This window comes from Pipra filicauda, unplaced genomic scaffold (assembly GCF_003945595.2).
Source record: "Pipra filicauda isolate LSUMZ 115617 unplaced genomic scaffold, ASM394559v2 scaffold109_size3271384_pilon, whole genome shotgun sequence".
Taxonomy (NCBI): domain Eukaryota; kingdom Metazoa; phylum Chordata; class Aves; order Passeriformes; family Pipridae; genus Pipra; species Pipra filicauda.
In genome coordinates this window covers 1,296,383-1,316,042 of record NW_024103540.1, presented here as the reverse complement: position 1 = coordinate 1,316,042, position 19,660 = coordinate 1,296,383, and the positions used below count along the sequence as shown (strand labels likewise).

General features: G+C 41.1%; 1 protein-coding gene across 3 annotated transcripts in view; it reads right to left on the bottom strand.

The window, feature by feature from the left end:
• The window catches only part of PELI1 (pellino E3 ubiquitin protein ligase 1), a 43,228-nt gene that overhangs the window by 8,065 nt on the left and 15,503 nt on the right, over window positions 1–19,660 (bottom strand). For 2 of the 3 annotated variants that reach the window (XM_027711818.2, XM_039381119.1), the window contains exon 2: window positions 132–276. In XM_027711818.2, coding sequence (XP_027567619.1) covers window positions 132–202 — 71 coding nt within the window. In that variant the 5' untranslated portion in view covers window positions 203–276. Of the gene's footprint in view, window positions 1–131; window positions 277–9,185; window positions 9,437–19,660 lie in introns of those variants that run through there. The other variant, XM_027711895.2, reaches the window with a different exon arrangement.

Sequence of the window (19,660 nt, the reverse complement as noted above, 5' to 3'; positions counted from 1 at the left end):
TTCACCAACCCTGGTGGAGAGACAGTATTTTAGAGAATTTTGATTGAAATAAACCCCTTAGATACGCTGTCCTCCAAGACTCCAATGTAACCCATGAGAAAACCCTCAGACTTTCACACTCAAACACTTACCCTAATACAATCAATTCACCATATTTGACTGGTGCTTTTGATGGATGATTTTCTTGATCAGGAGAAAACATGAGCTTAGCTAATGACTTCTTCTCAAATTTCAGGTCTCTGATCAAGAGTTGTGGCACACTTTTTTCATTATTTCCTGGAAAAACAAAAACAAATTTAAGTGTCAGAGAAAGTACTCAAATCCATCAATTACACAAACTTGCATGCCTATCTGGTACAGTAGGTACAATATTTTGTGTTTTCCATATTTTGGTTTGGGCTGAAATAATTTAAAAAAACATTTATATAAACCCACATGAATTAAGGTTGAATTGCCTTGAAGAACTAGCAGGTCACAAAAAAGTGCACTCAGAAAATTCCACTATGGCCTTGAAATACCCACACCGCTTTTCCTTCCTGCTAGCTTTTAGAATAAATGGTACATAGCTTCATTTACTATATTTTGTTCAGCAATTAAGAAGTAGAGCCAGATAAGCACTAAATGTAAAGAAAAAAAATTACAAAGCAAGACCAGTCCATTAGCCAGAGGTAGAAGCTTTCATGGAAAGTGTCTGATTCAGAGCTTTCCAAGAAGCTTCTGGATTTGCAGACAGAAGGAAGTTGTTTGACAATTTGATATTGAGTCTACCATACAAGTGTAGGGTGTGCAACATGATCTCATGTTTAACCAAGAGACAGAAGTCATATAAACATGTTTAAAGGAAATTTCCTGAGGGAATTCCACATAGTTCTTAATGAAAACAGTCTTGAAGTGCATTTTTTCCCTCAGATTTCTGCTTTGAGGAACAGTTCATACTATTATATTTTGCAGCTTCTCATTAGGAGCATTTCCAGACACTCCTGACCTATCCAGCACATCTCTGACCTTCCTCTAGAGAAAGCCTGCCCAGCTGAGCACTTGGTCGATAAAGAATAAAGCTGATGCCAGCCTGTTTGAAGCTTTAATAGAAATAAGAACATTCCCTTCCTTCCAGGTAAGTTTTCACACCAACTCAAAAAGTTACTCATCTTTTTTAGTACTGATGGTTAACATCCTGCCTTCCGTGCAAATATACTTTTTGACACACACAGCATTTCTTGAATCCTGTCATCAACTTTGATCACAACTACAGTGCTGTATCTTCATTTTCTTCTACCTTAACTAGACCATAGTTATTAGCAAAAAGACATCATCATGCAGATTCTATCTACCACCAACTTATGTCGTAAGAACAGAGAAAAGGACGTGGCAGTGCTTGACACCTTGCTCGTATTTGTTCAGAAGCTGATGCAAAGATCCCACTACTGACCTTATCTCTACGCCCTCTCCCAGTCCTCTTTGCTCCTTCACTGAGAAGCTTGGCCTTCAACATGTGTTCTCAATCTACCAACTTCTCATCCAGCATGGACATATTGATTGCCACCTGCAATCCACTCACAGTGCTCCCTAAGAACTCAGTTTGCTCCTTCATGCAATTCCACATACTTGTGAGGGCTTCACACAAATACAAAGACGTCTCACTGTTCTACAGATGTTTGCTGCGATGCCTGCAGAACACAACCAGGAGGATTCCTCCTTTAATTTCGCATTATTTTCCAAATCTTTTCTCCTTTGTTTTCAAGTACGAGTACTGCAGATTTCATAGTGCTTGACACAAGTTAACTGCAGACTGTTTCTGTGGCTAGCACATGTGTAACATTATCACAGCTGTATCCTGACCCACTGCCATATGTGCAAGTGCACTGCAATAAACCTGACCGGCACAACATTCCCATGAAGTGTCTGTGCCCCATCTACGCGACACTTACACCAATATATTTTTGTTGCATAGGAAGCACTGTGCATTTTCACTGGGCAGCTGTCCTGGTTCAAACCTTTGGGACCCATCACTTTGCTGGTGCTGAAAGTGCCTTATACTGATGCAAGAGTCCCCCATCTGTCCCACAGGAACAGCAGCAGCAGCACAGGAGGGAGCAAAGCAGTAGAGTTTGCTCCAAGGCATTTCTAGATTGCTGATCCGAGTTTAGCAGTAACTCCACTGGGATTGTGAAGGTACTTACTGCTGTAGGGTTTGCATTTAAAATTCTAAGATAAAGAATTTAAAGCAAACTTATCATATGAAAACGAGACCTTTAAGCCTTTATCTCGCCAGTAATCGCAACACATCGAAGTGGGGATTGCCCCATTTGATAAGAGGAGCCCCACAACATCAACTGTTCACAGTTTTCATGTTCATGTCTTCTAGAGTCCTCCTTGCCCCCTGACATCACACCCCACCTTGGAGCACCACACCAGCAATTCTCTGAAACCATGTGCCTACAAAGACACCTCAGGGCTGGTTTACTGACAGTACTGAACTGTATTGATCTTATTGTTCTGTAGTGCTCAGTTCTCTAGCCACATCTCCTGTCTGAAGTATTTCCCCTTCTCAAGAAGTGAGGATAAATCTTCATGCTTTACCTGTATGTAAAAATAAGGATATATTTTCTATGAAGTATTTTTACTATCAACTTCAGCATTTCTTGTTTTATTTTAAAATCTCACATTATAGTTGCTTGTATGATTATCATCTTAAAAACAACTCATGTTTTCATCTCCTTCCCACATGATTAACCTATTTTCTACTTGAATATTGATCTCCTCAGCAGGCTCTCCCCTGCAATTCAGTCTTCCCCACATAAAACTAATTTCATCTTGGTCAACGGTTGTCCTTTGCATTGACATTTAAGAACTCACAAGAAATACTGCTACGAAATCTGGAGCACTGCCTATTAGGAAATAGCATAGAACTAGTAAATACCATGACACAGTAACCAAAGATTTAAATAGTATAACCCCAACATTGCAGTGTTTGATAAAGTGCTAAAATCCTTTCACTCAGAGAAGGTGGGAAGGCAAGCATTAAAAATAACTTTAGCTATTAATACAAGAACAGGTTTGGTGTAGCTTCTCCTCTTCCTCTGTTTATCCAAATGAACAGTTTCACAGAGAGCTAAAAAATACATCTCCCAGTGTGAATCAGCTTCCGAGTCTCATTAAAATAACACATGGACAGCTAAAGGAGACTCTAAAGCGTTACCTGAGCAAATGGCCAGTAACCTCCTCTTAAGAGATAACTCAAAAAAAATGATAAACAGGGTCAACAGTGCTCAGGGATAGACTTCAGCAATACAAGAAATTATACAGAAAATCTTAGTATAAGGAAAAGTGCCCAATGTCTAACACTCAGCTCCTCCTTAAAACATTTTCTTTTGTTTTACACTTAAAGAAATCCAGCCAAGTTTACTTTGTACATATGATGGAAACCCACTTCTTATTAGATTCAAGGAAGGTTCGAGAGAAGTCTGGAGCTATCACTAAAAACACAGCTTGCTCATCCATTTTCAAAAGCCTGGCTTGAATGTTAGAACACTGATTTTTTTAAAAATACATCTCAGAACCTTTATGAGCTGCACACACCACTTTCACAACTACTAACACCTCCAGATTACTTCAACTCAAGCACATACAAAATTCAGCACTCCTGAAAAAAAATAATCAGCCCAACATACGCACTACTTCTCACCCAGTGTGATCTGCCTGGTACCCAAAAGGAAACCTTTTCTTGTTCACAGAAATAACAAAGATCAAGTATATCCTCCCAATGAGATCCTGACGACTAGTCCGAGGGAAATTTGTTGTCTGCAAATAAAACTCAAGTGCTGTCCCACTAGAGAGGAGTCTAATCTAGCCATGGGATAACATTTCCACTCCTGAAACAGAGCAGGCTTATGGATCATTTAAATCAGAGTAAAGAAGTTACAGGGAGCAATGCTTTTGAGAGGAAGGATCGACTAATATATATAATGGGTCTTCTCTTGTAGTATAACCTGATCAGTTTTTATTCCTAGAACACTACAGGAGACTTCCTCAAAGTGTTAGGAAAGGCTAATTAAATACGTTAAAAAGACAACTTGGCCCTGAAGTGACAACTAAGGAACCAACTGCTTGAACAAAATACATGCAAGTTACAATTTTTGCAGCAGCATTTCCAAACATCACTGGAAGATGCTTCAATGGAGCAGGCTCTGAACAACAAACCGCTCTGAACTCCTCCAAACACCTTCAATGCTGATGAGGAACAAGGCGTCGATTACAAGATCCCATCTCATCCAACATTCTTCCCAAATCACAGAACTGGCAGCAGCAAACTTTTCATGTCAAGACCTCTGCTTCTGCCAAAGAGAAGAGGCCAAAGCCTGAAAACCCCTACCTGTGCACAGTCCTGTACTACAGATTTGAAAAGATTTTCTGAGTAATGCAACTTGCACGGTTAAGAGTCGAGCACAACTGTTTGCAGTTAGCACAAAACCACAAGGGGTACCAGTTAAAATCCTTCAGTCTCAAAAATAGGAAACTGGACCAAAAAGAAGTCATGAACAAGTAGCATCTTTTTATTCTTAACACTGGCTCCTCTGGAGGCAGGAAAAAGCTCACTGAGGGCAACTTGCTCAATACTATCATGCGAAACTGTTTTGAAAGACTGGAAAGAGATAACAACTAAGCAGAGAAAAGCATTTGTTTGAGGAATGTAAATCTAGTTTCTTACAAGCCTTCCTGTTCTCCAGTACTCACTAAAGTCACAGAAGGCAAAGACAGAAGGAAGCAAGCCACAGATTTCTGACTACATTCAAGCAGAAGGAAAAGCCATATAATTCTAGTCTCTCCTGTCTCATGCAAGCCCCAGTCTGAACCCAGACTATGCCCTGGAAAGACCTTCGGAGTACATGAGTTTAAGAGCCCACTTTCACTGAACACATCATTTTCAGTGGGGGACAGGCTGAATTTGGGTTGGTTTTGAACTATCAGCTTTAGTTTACCAGCCATCCTCAACCACTCAGCTGCCTTTTCTGATCAGGAGACTCACATACAACCAGGCTTTGGTGGCTTTGACAGCAAGTCTTCAGGTCTTGTTTGCAGGAAGGCAGAGCACCTTGTGAATAACTTTGCTATTCAGTAGACCAAGTACAGCTTTTGCAATTGCAGCAGGAACAGCAGCATCTTAATGGTTAAAATGGGGCAGGGGGAGGGGAGAACATAAATTCAATGAGCCCAAGCAGAGATTCATTAAACACTCGGCTGTGAGCTAAAAATACTAGAATAAAAGTCTCTTTGTAATAAATTACCGTCATTTTCTAAACACAGAGCAAGCATTATAGGCTGCTAGCAACTGTAGCTAGTGCCAGACTAGCCCTTTTCTAAAATACTGCATAAAAAACCACTTTCACAGTATAGAAAGAAGTCCTCTGTCAGTGAGTACATTAAAATAAAAATATGCTGATTCAGATGCAAAACCAGGAATTTTCCCCTCCATTTTTATAACGTTATCTTCTTTACGTTCTATATCTACATATTTTAAAGTCTGGATTTTTTTGGCTTTTAGAAATAAAGCACAAGGCATCTTATTTATTACTGTTTTTATCTTGATACAATTTGCTATTTGCTGTTCTCCATTTACTATCCTTGCAATTCTCACATCCAGCTCTTCCCTCAGCAATTCTGTGTTAAATCAGGGGGGATACAGATGAAATAGAATCTAGGTATGCAGTGACAGAACAAGAGGCAACAAACAAGCTACAACCCAGAAAATCCTGATTAGCTATTGGGGGGGGAGGGGGAAACAATCCAGAGAGGCTGTGAGATCTCCATCCTTGGAGATCAACCTCAGCTGCATCTGGCCCTGAACAGCCTGATCTAAAACAGTCCAGTCCCACTCTGAGTTCAGGGACTGAACCAGACAACCTCCCAACCTAAATTATTGTAGGAACACAGTTAATTTTAGGACGTCCAACACAATTTTATCAAGTAACTGAAACATGCCCTTTAGGTGCACTTTTGACCAGTTAGACATAAATTTTGAGTAACTCCATTACCAGTGAAATACAATTTTGTCCTTATCCTCCTGAGATTTACCAAGTCCAAAAGTAATTCCCAGCAGACTGACTTCTTGTTTGAGTTCTCATCAAGTCCAGGTTGTCAGGTTTCACAAACAATATCAATGTTGTTACTGATTTCCACTGGTGTGAGCAACAAGGAATCAGCTCCTTTGCATCACTATGTTTCTGAAAGCTGAGGTTGAGAAATCACTTTCTTCTACGTGATGATTAAATCACCACTGGAAAGTTATTCCCCTTTCACTGTTTTTCCTATCAATCTTTTTGTAAACTTGTATTGAAATAGTTTTTACTGAAGTGATCACTAGGTGAAAGAGCATGTGTTTATCAACCATAGTTTTCATACTTCTTCCAGTTTCTAGTTAAAAACAAGCTCATGTTTCCTTCAGACACATTCTTGCCATTTTAAGATCAGCAGGTTTTATACTCCACTTTTGAGATTAGCCAGTTTCTGTTTACAGCTCACATCCTGCACTAGAGATGCACAGGGAAGGTATGGTGATGCAGCTGACAGGCATTCAAACTGCACTATCACTTTAGATCAGTAGCCATACACTACCTTTCTAAGGAAGGATAATTCATTTTCTTTCCAGAAAAGGGAACTTTTCAGCATAAACCCCCTTTCCCCCCCCCCCCCCCAAGAATAAGCCTTGAGAGTTTGGAAAAATCAGTCTAGCCTTCTGCTTCTGTATGGCTCATTATTTCCTTAGTCTACACTGTACACCTTTTCTTTTATAACTCAGAATAAGCTTAGCCATCCACTATACACACAGTAGTGTCTTATGATATGAAAGCATCAAAAATAAGACAACAAGGCCAAGGTCTGAAATGAGCAAGGATCCTCTCCTGACACAGGATACCAAGCATAAACCAATGCAAACAACTATCTGCTATTGTGCCCTGAGAACATCTGTAAAGTCTCAGTAGAAGAGTTTTTCATTCTCATAAACAGAATGAAAGCATCTTTTTACCATGGACATCTGCCATTAGTGGGTTGGTCATCCTGGAAACAAGTCATGCAAGAGTCAGAGCACACACACACACACACACACACAAAAAGGGCTGTTTTGTGTAGACATGTTCAAAGGGGCATTAACATGATACACAAGAGCAAATCTACTGTTTTGCTCCAAGGCTACAGCTAACTTTTTCCAGGCTAAGAAACAGCAGTTTTGGTTGAATTGGCATCCAGCATCCTACTTCAAATTCTGTTCCAGCCTCAGAAGCAAGTCTGAGCAGTTCTCAGCAATTTTAGGAAAGACAGGAACAGCGCTATGAGGACAGGCAACCTTGCTCAATGAACAAGGGAAGTGTTTCAGAACAGGACTTCTATTATGGGCCCCTATACAAAAATCTGTACTTTATGATAGTACTCAAAAATAGCATTCCTGTTCAGAAGATGGAAAAAAGCCATCTAAGCACAGGAGGCTGGTTTCAATCAGACCTCTGCTAACTTCAGTTCTCTTATTCTGAGCTGCCATTGATGAGATGAGAATGTGGTTGGGTGTACTAAACCTGGAAGATTTATGTAACCAATAACGATCCACTCCAACAGACTGACAAAAATCAATCCTGAAAATATTCCCCTGGGAAAAAAAAATAAATCAAAAGAATCCAGCATTTTTTTCAGTTATGAAAAAGTAACAGCTGATCCTCCCCTGAGGAAACCACGATAGCCTCCTACGGGTTATAAATGATGTAATTCAGACTGCGTGTGGGAAGCCAAAAACATTTGTCTTTTAGCACAAGGTGTCTATTTTAAAGCTGTCACCGCAATATTATCTCTATCCTTAATTAGCTGAGAAAGTTCTTCACCGGTGCTACATTTCCACGCAGTCTAAGCCCCCTTGCCACCTCTATCCTCCACATCAGCTTTTGGATACACTGGTGACGATGCACAGGCTCTCACACGGGGCATGGCCCTTCCGCCAGCACTCCCTTTTAGCAGAGGGACAAATGCTACAGCCTGGACTTGCTCCATCAGCTGAACTACCTGTCAAAGTTACTCACAAAAGCTACTTCAGGAGATCAATTTGCAGCTTTCTCCATGAGGTTTTGGCTGCACCTGCACTTCGGCTGTTACTACAAACTCTGTGGGCTACGTTAAAAAAGGTATAGTTTTGATTTTGTTTCACTCAGATTATCAAATGAAGATTATTTATAATCTCAAGAAGCCATAAAACAATGCTACACAGAGCCCTGCTGGGAGAACATCAGGTGTTCATTAGCCATAGCACTACCTATTTGTACCTTCAGGGAGTGCCTTGCCAAAGTACAGGGAAGAAAGAAAAAAAAACCAACTTTGTTCAATATGGGTACAATGTGGCAAAAGTACAGTTCTCATAAAGAGAACTCTGCAGGTAGAAACCTTTAAAATTATCGTCTCTACTGCCTTCAGACAAATTACAAAGTATTACCTTAAAAATAAGCAGTCCCAACTTTCATTTCAAGACAGTGACAAAAGCAAAACTTCTTAAGAGTTTAGACCAAAAGAGATGCGTCTTATTTTTAAGAGGGTTGTTACACAAGTCAGCTTTGATGAATGAATCCGGGAAGATTCACTGTCTGATGTACCTGTACTGGACTATATGGCTGAGAAGCCTGTAATTGCAAAAAACCACAATGACTTCTTGTTCTACATTTCTGAACATTACAGTTTTGGCTTTTATGAGCCTCTGACTTCCTGATGAGGCAGTTCATGTACCAAAGTATCTGCTAAATAGGTATTTGTATTACATTAAAGCCTTTTCACATAGCATACTGCACCATCTTGCAAAAACAGGAGTTACAGTTACATTTAAAGCCTCTATTTCAGTTAAGACAACACAAATATTTAACAGCTCCATGAGAAATTCCCTTAGGTAATGATGACAGTTTCGAGGCATTTTGCTCTGCACCCTAAAAATGAGAAGTGACTGGTGCTTCCTACGAGCAAACAGCATTTATTACACCGGGCACTTTGAATGCCTCTTCCTCTCTGAGGTGGAAGGGTAGCCTGCAGACACACTGCCCGCTCTCACATTTCCTTTCCACCACATCACTGAAAACCACTGCAACTGAGGAGGCTTTTGAAGACAGACTGAAACAATACCACACTGAAAAGGGAAAAGCGATGGCATGCAGAGCACTTACCGGAATCTTTGTGTCCTTTCAGTATTTCCACACAGTAGAGAAGAAAAAACCCCAACACTTCGATCTCGTTAAAAACCAGCCGAAAACCACCAACTCCTTTAAACCTCCGGCAACTGCCAGACTGAGTGACTCTGCTCTGAGTGCTTTCACTTCAGCCGTGGGTAGCGCCTTCTGCCTAAAGAGGGGCTGGCTCTGCCTTGCGTAAGCCGGGTAAACACGGCTGCACCACACAGCATTGGCTGGAGGCAGAGCCGGCATCCTGCTCCCGCTCCATCAATTCACCCATCCCTCGCCCCGAAAAGGAAAAAAGGAAGCGGAGGGTGTGCTGAGAACACTGCTGCGGCCCAATTGCCTGGCAGCCCTGTGGTTGAGGTTCTCAGAGAAACACTGATTTATTTCCTTCTCTTACATAACTGTACCCATGCATGCTATACCTTTTCTTTTTTTTTTTTAAACCATCATTTATTAGCCCAGCTAGCTTTCCTCACCTCCCACACAAAGAGTAATTTCTTAATACAGTCAGTGTTATACCAGCAGAAACTCTTCAGGCGTTGCTACCTCGGTTTTCACTAACGCCGTGGAATTGGACACACCACACACCCGCAGACACCACCTGTGGCCAATGATTCTAGAACAGCTCATTCCTGTAGGATGCACGTTTAGAAAGGCAAATCTGCACGTGCCAGACCAGGTTATGAGCTCATTTCTCATTCCACCAACATCGAAATCGCTGCATCGAGCCAGTGGGTGGGATAATTTAAATGTCTGAGCCATAAAGTGGTGATCAAGTTACCACAGCTTCCAAATCGCTGCCTCTCGCAATCAATCATGCAAATGCTCAAAGGCTGCTGCAAGCATGATATGACACAGCAGCTTAACCTTTACATTAAGTTTTACATCACAGTTGTAGTGGGCCAAGAAGGTGTACCTGGTTAACCTGGCCCAAGCAATGTATAATACACAGGCTGACATTTCGCATCCCCCGAGTTCTACAAGGGACTGTTGCTCCTGTTTCTGCTGCTCCCTCCTTGGCTTGCCACCTCAGCTTTCTAAGCACAGTTTTATGGCCTGATCTGTCAACATTTTTAAAAGTTGGTATATCCACTGTGTTGTTTTTCAGCTGGATCTCTTTCCTAGTTCAGCTCACGGTATAGTCATTGGGTAACCCTTAAATCTAAGAACTGTCAAACAAGCTTTCTGTTCATAATGCCACAACACTGCATAAGTTGCAACTCCACATACAGCAGCTTCACTGCTGAAAACCAGGTGAATGCATACCTGTTTTCTCTCTACTCAGCCTATCCTCCACAGCCAATCTTCCCCTAACTAATACTGTATGGCTGTCCTGTTACAGGATCTTGGCACCTACCTGAAAAATTCAGCTGCAGAACACCTTGCCACAGGATATTCTGGATAATAAAACTATACATAGGCTCAAAGACACTTTTTTTTTCTCCTATCATAGATTACTAAGCACAAAGATACCACTTTGCTCCACAGAAGTGACTGAGCCACAGCTGCTGAACACTGAAAAGTGCCTGGAGAAATACCAATGTACAGGTGCTCCCTCACTTCCACTCTTCTAGTCATCAAAAAAATCGTGCTCCTGAACGCTGATCTGAGATGGTACGGTCATTATCACAGCTATCAGATTACTAAACTGGCAAAGGGCCAAGGGAAAAAACCAAAATAAACAAACCTCCGACTATTTTAACCCAAATAATTTTGCTTATCTGTCTGTGGGTTTATGCTGTAAACCTGCTATACCAATGCAAGTGAGGGGATAGGGACCTTCTGGATCAATCTCAACAGTAAAGCCAGAGACTCATCAAGTCCCATCTTGAGACTAATGTTGAGTCCTCCTCCCTGCCAAAAGTCAGTGGCTTCACCCTACTGGCACACGAACCCAGTTCTTCCACTGGTAACATGAAGATCCTTAAAACAGCACTTTTTACTGGGTTGGAAGAGTCACAACCCCACCTCCCCCATCACTTTCAAGTATTTTCTATTTTGTCATGGCCTATACAAAGCTGACAGCTTTAATACTGTTTTAAGCAGGGCATAGGGTTTGCTTTTGCAATTTTGTTTTTAAGAAAAAAAAAGAAAACCACATCAGGACTGCATTAGTATCACTTAACACACAGATATGGCACCAAGAGTACAAAGGGTGCTCTGTATTCAGGTATTTAACAGCAGAGATAAGTTATTGGTAGGACCACTTCTACGTTCCATTACTTTTCTCACACAAGTTGCAACACTTGCACTGTTTCAAAAGCATTCATCCTGAAAAGCACAACTCAAAGACTAATTTGTTTCCAGAGCTCCTTTATTTTCTCATTTTACAGACCCAGCTGTTCAGAGTTCAGGTTAATAAGCTTGTGGATTACTTTATGCCACCTAAGAAGCTCCAGAGTGAGCAGTTGCAGGTGGATATGCCCCACCCAGCCTCCTTGAAGATAACAATCCTTCTCTCTGTGCCCTACCTGCCTTCCTATTAGTGACCCACTGTATTCTGGAGCACAGGCTTCTGCTATCAGGCAACACCAGAAAATGTCCTTTTCATAGTTAACCATGCCCCACCTTAATGCAGTTGTTTTTGAGGTTTATTTTGCCCCTAGGCACACTGCTGTGTGGCTGCCTCTGAAACTCACTCTACAGAGTTTGAACCACTTCGTTTCCCTGCCTGTGTTTACTCACAGCCATGCTCTACTCAGCTGTTCCTGTGTCAACAATGTCCCTCACTTCTATGAGGAGGAGGGTTTAATGATTTTCACTCCACACAAGACCCAATGCTCTGTCTTGTGTACTGAAAGCAAATGCCTCCAGCGTGCTGTCGCTAGGCAAGCCATCTGATTTCTCCTGGAGCAGAGATACCATGCCAGACTAAAACAATGGAATCTGTAGCCCAAGATATCATTGCTGACTTCATGAAGTGATGCTGAACTGCAGGGGAGGTTCTTTCCTTGAACTTGTTAAAAGAAATAAAGGGCTGTATCGTCATGTTCCTCTATCTGACTCACGAGCAGATGCTGTACAGTTTGATACAATTACGTGATTTCACATGACATTCAACATGAGCTTTGAAGAGGAACACACTTCTAGCTGTTCCAGCTAAAAAGACAAGTCTTACTGCTATGGCCTCTGGTGTCCACACTGCCAAGAAGCCTGAATGGCAAGCTCTGCACCCTGGAGTTAACCTCATCAGTGTATTACTGCCAAATTTCAAGGTGGACATTTTCAACAGCTGTTGATAATTTTATTTAGCAGAACAGGCAGGGAGTGGAATAAAAGCCCCGCACAGGATAAGTGCTTGAAATTGCTGTACACAGGTACATAAGAACTGAGTCTGAAGGAAAGGAAACACTGAGAAAAGAGAGCAAAAATGTGCAAGACCAGGACCTGTAATGATCCCAAGGGGGAAGCAGGCTTGTAAATTCAATACTGAATGCTGAACGTGCACTATACACCACCTTAACTCTTCTTCCCACAAAGTCAGTGGCTGAACTCTGAGCAAAGCAAACAATATCCAAAAAACCCCAAATATTTCATGTGTTGCAAAGCATTAACACTGTTAAGGGGTTCCCAGAAGCCTAACCCTAGGTGCATGAGGGAAGAAGAAAAAAGGGAAGATTACTGACTTACCAGCCCCATTAATCTCTTATTGTGTTACGTCACATGTAATCTCTGTTCAAGGAGTTCCCATGTTATACAGTTAATAAAAAGTCATACTACAGTGTTTTAAGGAGATTATGGGGGGGAAAGGGGGAGAAGCAGCTTGAAGCCAAGAACATGCTATTTAGAGTATACAATAGAAATGTTAATCAAATAATCTGCAGGAAGAGGAGAAGGGAAGGAAATGACCTAATCCTCTGCACTACTCTGTGGTGGCTTATGGTGAGAAGTAAAAACATTCTTGAGCAAACAAAGGTCCATTGTTAGAGCTACAGCTTCCAGATAAGAACCCTTTTCTGTATCTCAAGTTTCTGTGCCATGAAGGGTAGATGGTACTTCACGAACTCTTCTACACTGACCACTTCAGGAGGGGGTAGAAGAGGCTAATTAGATTTCCAGGACAGCTGAGTGAAAGACCCAAGTAGAATCTAAAGTTCTTAAGGCACAATAAATGCTCCTTCAAACGGATCTGCCAACTCTAAAATGTCTTTCATCCAGCCATGGTGATCCTTGAGCAACAGCAGAGCAATTTGTCGCTGAGGCAGGCTACTGACACAGAGGCAACAAGTCCTCATGCTGCAGAGAGGCATTTCCCATGACACTCATCACACTTTGCCATCAGACAAACCTAATGAGCATTTCTCATGAAGTTCTGTTCCACCCTTCCATCTTCAAGTGCCTGTTCCTCAGGTACACCAGAGAAGCCCTTCTACTCAAGGACAGCCTGTTACCATCAATCCACATCCCATCCTGCAGACTGCAAAACACAATTGGCCCTGTCTTCAGTTTGATCTCTGCTCACATATGGCTTTCAGCACTGTACCAACTCAGTACTTTCAACTTCCTAGGGGACAGACCCCCATCAGGAAAAGTGCAGGCAAGATTTCTGATCCTTGGACTGAGAACATATTTCATAGTTAACCTTACTAGAAGCTGAAGGAATCTCAGGCATGAATGAAGGAATACCTTCAGGACAGCAGGACAGCTGACTTTTATGTGCTTATGTGTTTTCAAGAGGCTGAGTCAACTCTTTTCCTCATAAGGGACTTCATGGAATCACAGAGCAATTCAAGAGATCATTTAGTCCAACCTCCTGCTTAAAGCAGGAATTGGCTTACCAGATATGGAGCTATCATTGCAAGAGACTGGGAGCTTTAAGTATGAAATGGCCTCTCAAGACACACATTCCCTCAGAAAATAGTAAAGGTGTACTGAATGCTGGAGAACAGCAGATGACAAGCAGACTTGCAGACCAGTCTGGGGTTTCGTGTTTGTTTACAGCCTTCCTATGACTGCTGGATCCAATGTTTGCTTAAAATAAAAACAATTCCCAAAAACTACTGCAGAGAGCTTGCTGTAGCCACACCAAAGATTGTTTGGGCTGATTAAACACTTGAAAGGGTGAGATCCACACCGTGTTTTAAAACAGAGAAATGTGGCCCAATAAGCAGTTCATTAATAAGCAGCAATAGTTGCCTCAGTAAGGCATTTAGGAATTCAGCTGCTCTCAAGATGGTGTTGTGGTCTAACCCCAGCCAGCCACCAAGTACCATGTGGCTGCTTGCTCACACCTCCCCCTGTCCTGTGGGATGGAAAAGAGAATCAGGGAAAAAAGGTAAAACCCTCAGGTTGAAATAAGAACAATTTAGTTATTTAACTAAAGTAAAATAAAACATAATAAGGGAAAGGGAGAGAACATAAAAGGAGAGAGAAATGAAACCCAAGGAAGTGATGCACAACACACCTGATGCTCACCACCCACTGACTGATGCCCATCCCATCCCTGAGCAGCTGATCAGCCACTCCCAGACAGCTCCCCCCAGTTCATATACTGGGTATGATGTCCTATTGTATGGAATATCCCTTTGGCCAGCTCAGGTCAGCTGTCCTGGCCAGGGTCCCTCACAGCTTCTTGTGCACCTGTTCACTGGCAGAGCATGAGACACTGAGAAGTCCTTGATTTAGAGTAAGCACTGCTCAGCAACAACCAAAACATCAGTGTGTTAACATTATTCTCATCCTAAACTCAAAACACAGCACTGAACCGGCTACTAAAAAAATTAACTCTATCCCAGCTGAAATCAGCATGGATGGTCCTTCACCTGGCTTTCTCAAGTACCTCCTGAAGAATCAGACACACTCAATTCCTAAAAATCAAAGACTGAAAGAAGGATAGGCAAGGCCTCATTCTGAGGCAAACACATTTGTTTCCCAAAAGGTCAAACTGACACAAGCCATCTGCCAAGTCAGAAACACGCAGATGTAGTTGCACCAGGCTTCCTTCCAAGACAATAAACTTGAGTTTCCCAGGTACCTGGAAAAGGCTATTGTTAAAGACTTCTTTTAAGTTCTCTACGATCTTTTCTGGTTCAATTAACCTCGGCTATGAACAAGCACTTCCTCAAAGAATCTTTTAGCTGTTGTTCTGCCATCTTTCAACATCAGAACTCAGACTCTCTGAGCTTCAGGTATTATGGTTTCCCCTAAATAAAGAAAGAGAGGCCCAATTTGAATTCATTTCCAAGACACAGTTTTCATACTTGCAAAGCCTTTTAAGGTACCAGCAGAACTAGCTGAACCTGCACTACCTGAAATTTTTCATTACCACAAAGCCAGATCATTTGACCATGGACTTCTTCAGGGAATGTTAAGACAGACAGTTGCTAGAAGTAGAAACACTTTCAGTGATGAAAACATCTTTGCCTCACTTTCAGTGATGACAAACATTTCATATAGACCAGCAAAAAATAGACAACAAAAGTATTCAGCTGTAGAAATTCAGCTCTTACTGGCTGTCTCCCCACGCTCACATTGTAGGGAAAGATATCTTAGGACGGACAAAGTTTAAAAACTATACAGTTTCTAATCAACTCCCACATCACACAAAAGGATCTCTTAAAAGAAGGCAAATACATTTTCACTCAAAGACATTGTGATGCACAAAATCAAATTTATCAGTTTCCCTCTGCTTTATCCTAAATTCCTAACCACACTGTGTGTATACTCTTGACACTCACCATTTCAATTGTAGTCCATCTGCAATTCTGGTAAAAAAATGTGCTGGATAACCTCCAAATGGCCTCCTCACCTCTGCATGTGTATGTCCCAAGACTGTAGTTCACACCTGAATATTCTGTAAGTCACTGCTAATAAACATACCATCTTACCATATTCCTCCTCCTCACTTCAAACTCTGGAAAGTCTTCATATAAGGTACAAAACTTGGCCCTTTTTAAAGGTATCACCTCCAGCATTTACACATAAAAGCATATGACCTACATACCTCTGGAGAGTTGTCAGAGGCCTCCTCTCTGAAAGCCAAGGGTCAGGTTTTTATAGTGGCCTGCAAGGATATATTAGAGTTCTACACAGAACCAGTACCTCCTTTTCCTGTACTTCTGACGTTCAAGTACATCTTTTTAGGAATGTTTTAAATACTGTTGTATGAGCTCAGGTACAGAACAAATATTACTTTAGGCAATAACCCAAGAGAGCAAGAATTGATTGCTTTTCACATGCAATAGGTTTCTGGTAGAGGTATACTGAAATATGTTCAGATACATTAAAAGCTGTCTCTTAAGGAGTCAGGTGAACTGACTTCTATGCTAATACAATTTGTATTTATACATGAACACAAAACTAACTTTTTGCACACTTTAGTTTCCAAGTTCATCACCTCCTACAGTCAGCAATGCAAACAGGACAGTCCAAATACCTCCTCATGTTAGACCACCTACCAGTTCCCAGTTACTGCTCAGAGAAAAAAAAATCCCATGCTAGTCAATTATATCTTTTTTTTTTTCCCTTTCTAATCCCACGGGCAATGCATGATTTAGCATATCTAGACAGGCATAATACTTTGCTTCCTACACTTCTAATCCAATTTGGATAAGAGGTTTGCTGCTTATAAAAATAAACAGGCAGTTGCATTTTGCCTCTATGCCGGCACTAACACCTAACAACAAAGAAGGTCATTCCCAAAGAGTAGTAAGAATTCAGTGCTGGAGATGCCACCCCTAAATTCTACTCCTTGGTTGAGAAAGTAATTCAGTTGCTTCTTTAACAGGTACAAGAGAGAACTGGCAGGTACTCTTGGTTCTTGTCATATGCAATTTTTGACGTTATTGTACCAAATATATTCTCAGCAAAAAAGGCCAGGACAGAACACCTCAACATGGAGATGGAGCTGTACTATTTCTATAGGGACCCAAGGGACCTTAGTCTGACCATATGGTCCAGTTTTAATTAAGAGCTAAGGAAATCATTATGTTCAACATTTGACTTACAGCTGGAAGTTTTCAAGGTGTCGCTAAAGTTTTCGATTTGCTATGTACACAGAAAAAAGTCACCCTCAAATACGAGAAAGTATGTAGTTCTATATGGCAACTTCATGTTTTGTTCTGGGAAAAATAACAAACAAAAAACCAAAAATAACCCACAAACCCCCGTGCTTAAAGCCAGGGTTCAGGTTCTCTGTACATACCAGTAAAAGCTACCTGAAGAAGCATGCAAAACAAATGTAGTTGAAGAGTTAAAGATTGAGCTAGATTTGAATTACCACAAGTGTGAAAGAAAACCTACATTTCTTTCTCATTTCAGGCATTTCTCTGACATGCAAAAGCCTCTTAACACTTGCAAACTCACTTCTAGAAATGACCTTGGCTTTGCACTTTGTACCTGTATGCACTGAGAGGCAGGCTTTAAGCAGCAAAGAATCACTTGCTTTCTCTCAAAGAAAAATTTTTCCATTCAGGAAATAGGAAACACCAATGGGCAAATATCCCAAAAAGAGCATACAGCCACAAAAAATGGCACTTTTGACAGCACCATGACCAAGCCATTTTTGAACAGTACCAGACAATCCAGAACAGCAGTACTTTATGGAGACTGAAAATAAATTTCACATGATTTACAGCATCACTTATTTATTAACCAAATTGACTGGTTAATATAGTACAGATTTCTTCCTTTCTCAACCCTGAGAAAGAGATTGAGAGAAGCCTCCACCTTAACCTACGGTGTGCACTGCATACACCTACCTAGGCTACATTTGGGTATCTTCAAGTGCACCTTTCGTGTACCATGGAAATCTTAAGTCCTGTTTTTCTAGTAGAGCAAAGTTAACAGCAATAATCTGTTCTAGAGGAGCTGTTTCACTTGCTCCTTTTCAGTCAGGCACTCAGAGCAGACTCCAAGAAATTCATTCCAAGAAATCTGGCTCTTCAGAAGTAATCCTTGCAAGTTTTCAGGGGTAGGTCGGCCCTCTCTGGACTGACATTGTTTATGAACATTGCTTCAAATTACAAACAGCTGCTCACACCGAGCACAGCAGTGCCTCATTCACACGCACAGAGAAGTCCTGCTCATGTTCTATTTGTCATTGCTTACTCTCCTGCTTAGGGATGTCTCCTGCCATCCCTTTGCAGAGCACGATGCTCAGAGGGTATGAACTGTCATGGGCAATGAAGAAGTCACTGCCCAGACCTGGCAGAGATGTCTGACACACTTCTGGACCAGTGCAAATTCAAAGTAAAAAAAAAAAAAATAAATCAAGCCAAACAAGTGCCAGGTGAATGGGACAAAGGCTACAAGTCTGCCAGGCTGATCAGCAGAGCTGCCTTTAGCAGTAGATACACTGTAGTACCTCAATGCAACTTAGCGGCAGAAGTTTTATTTAGAATTTCAAAAACGGACTTCCAAGCACGCTCAGTTTCACTTCAGCAACACCAACCCCAGCTGCAGAACATATATTCTCTAAACATAAGGGAAAGAAAACCCTTTTCTCTGGGTTAGCAGCCACCGTTGCACTTAAGCTTTTTAAAACACTGAAGTCATTCTGTACTTCACTGATGGAAGCGTGTGGATTACCTGTCCCCAAAATAAGCTTTGAACTACACAAATAAATACAGCATTGTTACAAGCTCACCCTCCCTCTACTCTCTATTTTATAATAGGCATTCCTTGTCTGCAAACATGACTGCTAGGACAAAAAGATGCAAGGTCAGCTATACCAAACAACTCTGAAATATTATCAACACTATACAATGTTACAAAACCAGCATGAGGAAGGTATCAGCTCCAATAATTTTACTAGTTTCTGAGGTGAAGTATTTTTCTTTTACTAATCACTTCCAAGCTGAGGCTTTTTTTCCTTGTTAGAAAGGATGTACTTCATTTTAATCGCAGAAAAACTAAAAAAACCACCACCACCACAAAAAACAGGCAAGCACAAAAAACCCTATTTTCTTAAAAAAAAAAAAAAAAAAGTCTTCACTTTAAAACCAATCTGTGGCCTAAGCTCTTTATTTTGAAAGTATGGTTTAAATAACATGGTGGGAAAGAACTTGGTGTCAGTAACTTTAGATACACAGTTATTTAATTTTCATTATATTTAAAATCTAACAGACTTATAGTAGCTATCTCATATTATTAGAAATAAATACACTTTTTTTTAATTACTTAAAAGAGTGATGCAAATATCACAGCCCAAAATGTGGACATGTAACTGTTGACACAAAGCTCCAGTCCCAAAACTCGCCCAACGAGAAGTGTGAGTTGGATCTCAGTGTCTGTGGAGCAAAGCACCACTTCTGGGAACGAGCTCATATTCCCAGTTTTGTGACAGAGAAGCTATTTTACTGCTTCTGGGATTAAAACCTACAACTGAGCATCCTCATATTTGCCGTACTGGGATTTGGGAAAGTCCAGCTGCAGGAGTAACTGTATGTTTTGCTTGTTCTAGGCCCTTCTTTTTAAGAACAGACCTTAGCCTAAAATGAAGGGGTGCAAGTTTAGGAATTACT